The sequence below is a fragment of the Astyanax mexicanus genome, chromosome 7, assembly GCF_023375975.1.
Source record: "Astyanax mexicanus isolate ESR-SI-001 chromosome 7, AstMex3_surface, whole genome shotgun sequence".
In the NCBI taxonomy this organism is placed as follows: Eukaryota; Metazoa; Chordata; class Actinopteri; order Characiformes; family Acestrorhamphidae; genus Astyanax; species Astyanax mexicanus.
Window position 1 is genome coordinate 44,560,539 of NC_064414.1, and position 10,872 is coordinate 44,571,410.

A 10,872-nucleotide genomic window follows, 5' to 3' on the forward strand; every position below is an offset into this window, starting at 1 on the left:
TGCAGTCACTCTGGTGCACAGTGTATTACATGCTCTTATAAGGCCAGCTCTGGGCTGCTGTATCCTCTCGAGAGGGGCTTCATTTATGTTCACAAGCCACCAGTCCACCTGCGCTTTGAGGAGATCTCCTGTGTGAACTTTGCCAGAGGCACCACAACCACTCGCTCCTTTGACTTTGAAATCGAGACCAAACAGGGCAGCCAGTACACTTTCAGCAGTATAGAGAGGTGGGATCCATGTTTACTACAATTTTGTTTATTCTCTGAACTTATTTTGAAGGATACATTTGAGGAATTATTTATAAGTAAATAATTTAGTGATTACTAAATAAATATGTAAGATATGTAGAAATTTGACACATTCCCCAAATATGGGTCAGGGTTTAAGATGTGTTCATGTGATAACCAAACACTCGTCTGTGACTAATGGCTTCAGTATCCGGGGAAGATGGCTTTTCCCGCTGATCCAAATTTTGCTTTCCTGTTTCACTTAAGACTGAGATTTGGGCAGGAGAAAAATGGTCCAATGGACACACTTTCTTGAGCACAAGTTTTTTTTACATTCTATGTACACTGAACATTGCAGCTTCCTTTGTGGCCAATTTACTGTTGGCCTGGTGCCCTTCTGAAACATCAGTGTGACGCCATATACATTAGCAGTGTTAGGGTCAGTGATCTGGGGGACGTCTCTAAGCAAATCACAGACAGTCGGTTTAGCCTGTCTGTCTGCAGCCTGGTACTGGCTCTAGACTGTCAGCAGCAGTTTATGTTACTCTGCCAGCTAACTAAAGACTATGGGATATGCTGCTTGAAAATAAAGCTCATCTATTCCACCAGAAAAAAGGAAAGCTGAATTATGATCATCTGTTCATCATTTTTTACTCTTTCTATTTCATGTTTCATTCAGGTATAACCTTAATTATATTTTTTATACACCTATAGAAGTGCAACAAATTACTAAAAAGCTTTAGAGTAAATATTGAAACAACAGTATAATTGTAAACAGATATCAATGACCAAAATGTGTAGTTACCACAGTTGATACAATGATAACATGTAAAGGCAATTTATGCTTGCGTATGCTTTTTATAAATACTAAACAAAACCTGTAATGGAAGGTTAGCCAAAGGCCTATCCTTATATTTAATTAATTAAATATAAGGATAGAATATTATTATAAGGATAATATTAATCCTTATATTTATTATCCTAATATTTAAACATTTTTCACATACCATATAATGCTAAAAAATCTAAACTATCTGCAGTCATGTATAAATGAGAGAATTGCACAGTTAAAAAAGGAACCATGAAAGCAAGTCTGTTTAATGATCAGTAAATAAAGCTTTAACCCCTTGAAGTTTAATAATTTTTTTGGATAATAACCTGTTTTTACTGTGGTTATGATTTATTAAATGTTTAATTGGTTCTGTTTTAGGGCCTATGAAACTGTTGTTAATTATGGCAGTTATTTATCTATTAAAGTGGAGAAACACAGGTTTACCTATAGGTCTAAGGAATCCCTCGACTAACTTGTATCTCTGCTGTTTTCTTCCTCCCTGTAGAGAAGAGTATGGAAAGCTGTTCGACTTTGTCAATGCTAAGAAACTCAGCATCAAAAACAGAGGCTTTAAAGAGGTACATCATTTGGTTAATGGTTTAAGTCTATCAACTACATGCATTAATTTTAGCACATTAGTCTATAGACACAGCTATCTGTTTTCTTCGGTGGACAAGCTCTCATTCTCCTATGTGTCTCTGTACCCTGTGTATGTGTGTATGTGTGTGTGTTCTTGTAGAAAAAGGTTGGTATGGACATTTTGGTTTGGAGTGGTTTTGGGTGCTGCTTTAATTCCATGCTTGCGGTGTGATTACTCATACGCGTGATATATAATGCATTTTGGGTCGGTCACAATCTGCAGAACATTGTGTGCTCTATCTGTTGGTTCTTGGAGTGGACAGGACGAAATGTAGTCATATAGTCTTGCACAAAAGACTTAAGTAGCCACTTAAATGGAATTGAATCTAGCTAATTTTGCGTAATATGACCTCAACCATTGCATTATGGTGTGGTATGGGATGTCGGGACAACAATCCTGTGTGTGTGTGTGCCTGTGTGTGTTTGTGTGATTTTAATGATTAGAATACTACTACTGTTTACCTGTGAATATGTAGATTATTAATCACTAACACTGTTTAGAATGGAGCAAGATGAGAGTGTGGTTGTATGTGATGAGGAGCAAGATGAGAGTGTGGTTGTATGTGATGAAGATGCAATTATATGAATAATACAGTCATCATTAAACACATCATAGTCAAATAATATATATATATATATATATATATATATATATATATATATATATATATATATATATATATATATATATCTCATTGCGACGTCTTTGATCACAGGGTATGAAGGCCAAGGATGACATGTACAGCGACTCGGATGATGACCAACATGATGCCTATTTGGAGCGTATGAAACAGGAGGGCAAAATTCGTGAGGAGGCCAATGACAGTGACGATTCAGAGGCTGGCAGTGGTGAGTGGCAGCGGGTTTACCAGTGAGAGGAGTTTCCAAATGTCCATGATTTTCTTGTTAGATACACAGAACTTCACATTGTTGTAATGTCTGCGCTGTTTTTTGCTTTATTTGGGTATCAACCCATGAAGTGTACAATAAGGCAGTGCCCACCAGTGTCTCGATATTTAAAAAAATGCAAAATGACCTCTATTCGTTTTTTCTTTAAATACTTGTCCACACAGATGAACATCTGCATGTGCACCATAAAGCATAAAATTCACATTACTCCTTAAGTAGTGTACTATTCAAGTCTTATTTTTTAACATTCCACACAGCAAAACATATTCTTGCTTGATTAGATCTATTTTGTATTGTTTCGATGATGTGTGTTTGTACCACAACCACCAAAAATGATTGTGGTCAGCAGCAAATAAAAGTGTAATCTAGTTTACACGAATATGACAAGTATGTTTTTTTATGTTTTTAATGCTGACAGATGAATCATTTAATCCTGGAGAAGAAGATGATGACATTGCGGAAGAGTAAGGGAATAAGACAATTCGAATAAAATGTCTTTCTTCCCCTAAGTGAACAGTTCAAATATGTTATTGTATGAAAAATATAATATGGGCAATATCTCTTATGTATTTTCTTGGTCTGTTTGTGTGTCAGATACGATAGTAAGGCCTCTGCAAGCGAGAGCAGCGGTGATGAAGCAGACAGTGATGATGAGAGAAAGAAGAAACCAGCCAAAAAGGCCAAAATAGTGAAAGAGAAAAAAACACGCAAGAAAGAGGTGGGTAGAGACAGGCGCATGGTTAAATCAGTAGTGAAACACCATCTACTCATGTTCATACATTTGAACAGTTGTAGATGGACATCTACCTTTCTGAAGTTTCTGAATTTGTGCAAGTAATATTTTTTACTCTTTTTTAGAGAATCAGTAGCGCATCCTTAAATTTAACTTTTAAAAGCATGTTGCATTTTAGCTGTTCAATCTGGATATTAAACAAAATTATGTTCACAGAACAATATATTATCTTATAACACTAAGATGCTTGTGGGAAAGTTGTTACGTTTGATGCAGAGGATGTCAGTCAGGCTGGGAGTGACGCCCAGTATAAGCTAAAGAGAGTCTTTTTATTGACAGGAATGAAAAAGTAACTGTTAATGACATTAAAACACACATGTACACACTTTGCAGCATTGTGTTAGATTGTTTGTTAGATGTTTACAATGGTGTTTATCTGCATGTCTACAGAAAAAGCAGAAGGACATCGGTGCCCCCAAGAGGCCCATGAGTGCATACATGCTTTGGCTGAACTCGAGCAGAGAGCGCATTAAGGGGGAAAATCCTGGAATCTCTGTAACTGAGATTTCTAAGAAGGCTGGCGAGATGTGGAAGCAACTAAGTAAAGAGAAGAAGGAGGTGATCGATTTCTGTTTTTTTTTTCTACAGAGAGAAGAATCCATTTGTTCTTTGCATTTTCTCACTTATTTAAATCCATGGAAGTATAATTCTTTTAAGTGTGTTGGCTTACAGATCACTGAGTCTTTGTCTTTCTCTCCCTTCTGTTATTTTGATGTTTACAGGAGTGGGATGGAAAAGCAGAAGAAGCTAAAAAAGACTATGAGCGAGCGATGAAGGAGTACAGGGAGAGCGGAGGAGGCTCAGCAAGCTCCTCAAAAAAGTACTGTAATCAGTGTTACCCCCAATCCAGGCATAAGGCAGATAAACCAAGACAGTATTACCTATTTTGCACTGCTGTCATTAAACATTTCAATATGTTTATAACAACACAGATGAACTACCATATTTTACATTTAGACCATAATACAATTAGAATCCTACCACAGCAGCCTTTTCAGCTGCTGACGGCCAACGTTAATAATGCCAAAGAGGGCAATTCATTTGAAAGTTACCCACACAATTTAAGAAATTGTTAAAAGCAAAAGGAATAAATTTTTTTCTTCTAAGAAGTACAGTATGGCATCAACCAGATGACATTACAGCAAATTTGCTAGAATAGTATATGATCAGACTGCTTTTTGCTTTCTGGGCCACCTGTTTTTCCCAAAGCCAAGGTCTTTGTTTGCTATCTTTGTTTTTCACAGACAGCCAGCTAAATTAAATCAGCAATAAAAACATTGAAAAACTTTCAAATAAACAATTGGTATAAAAAATGCATAATATAATTAGTAACATAACAGTGTCAATTCACAAAACTCAAAATTTATATATTTCTGATTCTGAAGACACTAAAAAGAATCCATTTAAACTTTCAATGGTAATCAGTGTACATTTTATTCCAAATTATTAATTTTGACACAAAGTAACTGACAAGTTAAATATTTACTTTTTGTTCATTCTTTACTCATTTCAAAAACGTATATATATATATATATATATATATATATATATATATATATATATATATATATATATATATATATATATATTTCCGTTTTTGAAATATATAATTTAATAAACCAAATACAATAAACAGAAAAATGCAACAACAATTTGTTTTGTATTTACAGAAATTATGGTTACGGTTAAAACATAAAATCAAGGCAACCTAATAGACATGTTTTATTCTTTTCTTTTGATGTTGTTTTTTAAAGAAAGAAAATAAATATAATTTGCTTTTACTCTATGTGTCCAACTTTTCTGAGAAAGAAAGAAATTAAAAAAAGATTTGTCTTTTATTTAAATCGATTAATTTGGCTGTGCTGAGTACAGCAGAATCCTTGCTGTTTTTGTCTCCTAATAATGTCATCAGTTGCCAGTGAGGAAGCCTAGTAGCACCCACAGCCCAGCTGGTGTTATCTCTGATCTCAGCTTTTACTGGAGGCTTATTCTCACTGGAGCCTTATAATAGCTATAATGACTATAATGGGAGAACAGCTCTCAGTGATTTGTCTCCTCTCTCTTTTTTCTGTCTCTCTGTCTTTCTCTCCCTGAAGGGAAAGGAAGAAGGCGGCGAAGAGTGAGAAGAAAAAGAAGAAGAAATCGGGCAGAGGGAAGGAGAGAGAGAAGGAGAAGCCAAGCGGGAACGACAGCTTTAAGAGCCGGGAGTTCATCTCCAGTGAGGAGAGTTCATCAGAGTCCGACCGGGGCAAAGGTCGCAAACGCAAAGTATGGACTCACACACACACACGATAAAAATTATACATACACCTACTTGTATTATTAATTTAGTAGTGCTAAAAGTGCCAAAATGGCATTTAAAGGAGAAATCCGGTGTGAAATCAACTTGGGTTGTAGTGAAACGTGATAATGAGTAAAAACCTTTGTCGAATAGCCCACCTCTGTTCGCCCCTAGCATTCTGAAATACAGTGCGTTTAGCCAATGCTCCCAATTGGCTTACAATGCTATTTTTACATCATTAATAAGCTTAAAGTTACTCCACAATTCATTGGTAGAGTTCTGAAGGTCCTAATGTTTAAAAACGAGGCACTGAGAATTTTGAATGTGCGCCGGAAGTTTATTAAACAAAAACACTGTTTATACAGTACCACAGTACCTTCAGGAAGATCTCCATGAAAATGCATGAATATTTTAGAGATAATTTCAGCAACAGCCTATTAGGAACATTGGCTAAAAGCGCTGTATTTAGCAATGCTGGGGGCAAATGGAGGTGTGCCATTCGACAAAATTTTGTACTCGTTATCATGTTGCACTACAACCCAAGTCAGTTTCACACCAGATTCTCCTGGACTCATGGTCAAGAATAATCTGTTAAGTGATCATGATTGACTGAATATGAACAATAGCTGATAACCAAAAACACATGCTGATGCAGAGTTTAAACTCTTATGTACAAGTTAACATACAATTTCTTTTTATATGTATTTTATTATGCTTTTGAAACCGATCAGGCTTTAAAATTCTTTGCTCTGATGAAAAACGTGCTTTATTTCTTACCTCTTTTTTCCTTGTTTCTCTCTCTGTCTCTGAAACAGGGCTCGGATGTTGAAGAAGAAGCAATGAGCACTCCACGTAGCTCAGAGGATTCAGGCTCAGACTGAGAGAAACACCGGATAATGATTGAGAGTGAGGATAATGTTTGACTGCGTTACACCTGGTCACTTCATGCACCTTAGTTATTAGGATCATGATTTTAAATGTAAGATTAATTAAAAACATACAAAAGATACAAATCCAGTATTTATATCAACCAACAGATGTTTTCTCATCAGCATGGACTGCCAAAGCTGTTGCCTTACGCCAAGTTACACCAAAATATTCACTGTGGCAAATTTCAAGGCAGTAACCATTGTTAACACAGTAATATGCAAATTTGCATATTCTGTATCACACCCCAAACAGATTTCAGTTTAAATAATCACAGTTGCATTTGTTTCCAAGTATAAATCCATGTGGTAAAAATCTTATTAGAATGCAATCCAGATACCAGTCACATTAAGTCACATTAAGTGACCAGGTGTAAAGATCTGTTATTATTCTTTTGTGACACTTCTGTGTCTCCCCGCAGTATTGCCTGATTTTATTATTAATTTTATATGTATATGATTCTCTTCTGCATAGATTCATACATAGTATTACTATCTACACAATGTTTAAATTAATTCTACAGTTTCTGGCACAGACATTTTGTCACATGTTCAATAGTACATGTATGTAATGCCAGTTAAATCATAACATCAGATTTGTTATCATCCGCAAATGTGCTTTCACCTCGTTGTTGATGATTGTCTTTAGAACATATGAAGATGTCAGTGTTTTCAATCACTGTAAAAAAAATGCTGCTTATTTGATAAAAATTACATTGTGTTCTGGTGTTCATCAGTGCTGTTGCTTAGCTGTTGTAGCATACATCAAATAGTATCTTTGGCTTTGGTGGATGCTTAACTGTATAACATAACTTTAATAATCTGTATCATTTTATAGATGCATAATAATCTGTAGCTTCAGACAGTGTTTTGCAGTTGTTCAGATACACTACACTTCTCTGCAGCCTCTGGGTAGCCGCCTCTGAGTATAAAGCAAAGTTGCCAATAAAAAACTATTTTATGTAAGTATCTTTCGGTTTCTCCCATCCCTGTATTTTTAAAAACCTTTATTCTGTATTGACTGTATGGTTTGTGTATTCTGTATTATTGTCTTTTGTTTTAGAATGAGATAAGACTAAGATTGAGTTATTTTCATCACAGTGGCCAGAGTTACTGAATGTATGAAGAAGTAAATGTGAGACATACAACCCCAAAAGCTCTGTAACAGCTATAAATCATGGTGGTGGGAGCATTACTGTACATCAACAGGCTCTAAGCATAAAACACAGTTACCATTGAAACCCTTTTTATGCAAGTAGACCATTTTTTTCCACTTTCCCTCTTTTAGAAAACATTTATTCTGTATCGGTTATTTACTTTAATTTTATGATCAGATAAGACAAGGATTGAGTTATATTCACAAAAATGGATATATTTAACCTACACTGACTAGGCTGCACACTGCACAAAATTGATGGAATAATGAGAAATGATGACCCTTAACAAAACACACTTCAGCTTTTTATTTTTCAGTCAACCAGTCAATCACAGGATTCCATCTGAAGTGTAATGTCAATACTGAAACCTTGTGTGGTTTCCTTTCAAAGAGAGCAGAAGCAGCCGTGGTTAAAGGAAAAGCCCCTTCTTCCCAGATGTGGTTTGTGAAAAGGGGAAAGAGAGAGGAGAAGAGAGGTCTGGTCACAAAGGATGTACAGATTTTAAGTTTAGCTTGGTTATGATGTGGTTCCAGAGTGGATAGAAAGAAAGCATGCTGGAGTTAAAGAGTCAGACACTTGTGACCCTTTCAGTGTTCAAGTAAGTGAAATTTAAAACCAGATTCAACACACACACACACTCACACACAAAAACACACACACATTTAAGTGCACAATAACTGTCTTGTTGCCCCAGTCTGTCTCATATCATCGTATCTGTGACTGTCCTCTCTCTTTTTTCTACTGTGGTGCCTTCCTTTCCCTTCTTTTCACATGTTAATATGCAGAGATTCCAATCAGTGATCAGAACAGGCCTTTTATTCATTTCAATAATATAAACTTAATGATTTAATATATATTCTGTGAGGCACATAGCCGCCCAACTCAAGGATCTGCAACACCAACAAAAACAAACACCTTTAATGAGCCATATGTGGATGTGATTTTTGTTAGACTTGGCCGTTCTTAAAGTATATACACATAAAGAAGTAGTGTATAATGCATGTGGAGCACAGCATGCCAGGCATGAAGTCTCGGCATGAAGTGTCTTGCAGTAATCCGTCCGATGCAGCAGCTAAAATATTCACACAGTTCCTGCAGTTTTTCTGGTTTGAGTGGAATGTTGATGGTGCGAATAACATCCCACACATTTTCAGTCAAGAATAGGTCTGGTAATGTGGCTGGCTATCGCACAGCATCTGTGTCAACTCTTGACATGGGAGCAGTATGAGGATAAGCACTGTCCTGTTGGAATAGTGCATTGGAGTGGGCATTCAGAAAGGTAGAGCCACTGGTTGCAGTATTAATGTAATATTGGTCTGTCAAACTGTAATGAAGACCATTGGCGATTTGGCATCATATGAAATTGCACCCAGCACCACTATATCAGGCCTTATAGATGTGTAATGAATGATACAGGCATTGCCAACCTTATGTTAATAAAGTTATCAGGGTTAGTATGGTCGTGAAAAATCTGCAAAAGGCATTGAATTTGAAAATAGAAATTTCCAGGATTGGATAAGTTTTGGAAAAAAAATACCAGGAAGTTTTGGAAAAGTAATGGAAATTTGGTCTACAAATCTTTGTGTTTTCATTTATCGATAGAGAAAATCTATTTTGAGCTAACAAATACGTCAGCTCAGAGTTAATTCAGTAATTTAGTCCTACAAACTGGAGCTCTCAGGATCTGACACACATTTTATTATTAACTATTGTGTCAGATTCATTTTAGATCTACTTTAATCAATTTTAATTATAGTTTTAGTTGATAGTTTTTTGTTTTATTGTCCATGTCTGCACTAATGTTTAAAGATTGTATGATCATGTAAATTTGCCTTGAAGGCATGGAAAAGTCACGAAAATTTTATGGAAATGTATTGGTTAAAAAGTGTAGGAACCCTGAAGTTATATACAATCCTTGGTTTAGACAGTTTAAATGAGGAAAACACAGTATAAAACAATGGAATACTGGGCTAGTATTTGCTGAACAATCATTTTTGCAGATTTACGTTGCAGAATTACGTCTGAGTGATTAAATTATGGATTTTGCTGTATTCACCCACACAATTTACAATTTGTAAATGATTTGATTTTGAAGTTATTTCGCTTACTGTATTTAGTTTGTTAGATTGAAGCTGACCATCCTGAAGACGTGCTAAAGTGTCTCTCGTCCTATGTTCATCACATTCAACCTCCTCTCTCTTTTCTGTCCATACTCTCTCAAACTACTTTGCTCTTTATTGCATTTGGTGCAGTGTTATTCATCAATTTATATTGAGTCTAGTCCATCTTCTCGCCCTCCTGTCAGTCTCTCTCTTTGGCTCTTTCATTACCTATATATCTCCCCGCCTTTCCCCCTCTCTCTTTTCAAGCTCCTGTTTCAACAGAATCAAATCGGACATCCGGCACTCAGCATCGCTCACAAATGATCGTAATCCTACTCTCCCCCACCTCCCTCTTCACACCGCCATATTTGCTTTGCTCTGATGTTGTGTTTCACGTTTGTGGTGTGTGTTATATTGTAAAGTGTGTTTTTGTCAGAGAAATTTACCAGTACATGAGGAGAAACCACAAGCTTAATGGACCCTCTTATGTCCATGTTAAGAGATTACCATCATCGGCACTGTGTGTATGTGTGTGGGTGGTCATTCTCGTTGGGGAAGGGAAGTCTCCAGAGAGAAATACATTTCTTTCATTTCTTTCACATTAGCATCCATAGTGGCCTTATTACTGGATTGTCCGTTTTTATAACATAATTAACTGCAGCCACTCTCTGCTTTAATAAGGTAATTGTGTCTGATGTGCTGCTTCTTTGCACTCCATTAATGCTTTAAAGCAGCTTGCTGCATGTCTGAGTATTTTTGTTGCTTATTTTCTTTTTATATATTTGTCACTTTATCTGTCACTTGACTTGCTGAGTTCAGTAAGCATGTCTACTGTTAAATAGCTCCATAGCCTGCATTGTTGTAACTTACAACTGCAGGTTTGTTTTCATCACTGTCGAAAAGAGATTACATCTTATATTTATCTCACTATAGTATAATTATATGTTTGAAGATTGCATGCTTGTCTGTTTTCTACAATAGTATAATAGTATTAATGAACTCACAG

The 10,872-nt window shown here is 36.0% G+C and overlaps 1 protein-coding gene across 5 annotated transcripts in view; it reads left to right on the plus strand.

Moving 5' to 3' along the window:
* ssrp1b (structure specific recognition protein 1b) overlaps nt 1–7,576 on the plus strand; it is a 32,768-nt gene extending 25,192 nt beyond the window's left edge. For all 5 annotated transcript variants that reach the window (XM_049481183.1, XM_049481181.1, XM_049481185.1 and 2 more), the window contains exons 10-18: nt 6–227; nt 1,565–1,637; nt 2,415–2,547; nt 3,026–3,071; nt 3,202–3,325; nt 3,791–3,958; nt 4,123–4,220; nt 5,497–5,668; nt 6,497–7,576. In XM_049481183.1, the coding sequence (XP_049337140.1) occupies nt 6–227; nt 1,565–1,637; nt 2,415–2,547; nt 3,026–3,071; nt 3,202–3,325; nt 3,791–3,958; nt 4,123–4,220; nt 5,497–5,668; nt 6,497–6,562 (1,102 nt within the window). In that variant the 3' untranslated portion in view covers nt 6,563–7,576. The remainder of the gene's footprint in view (nt 1–5; nt 228–1,564; nt 1,638–2,414; nt 2,548–3,025; nt 3,072–3,201; nt 3,326–3,790; nt 3,959–4,122; nt 4,221–5,496; nt 5,669–6,496) is intronic.
* The last annotated feature ends 3,296 nt before the right edge of the window (nt 7,577–10,872 follow it).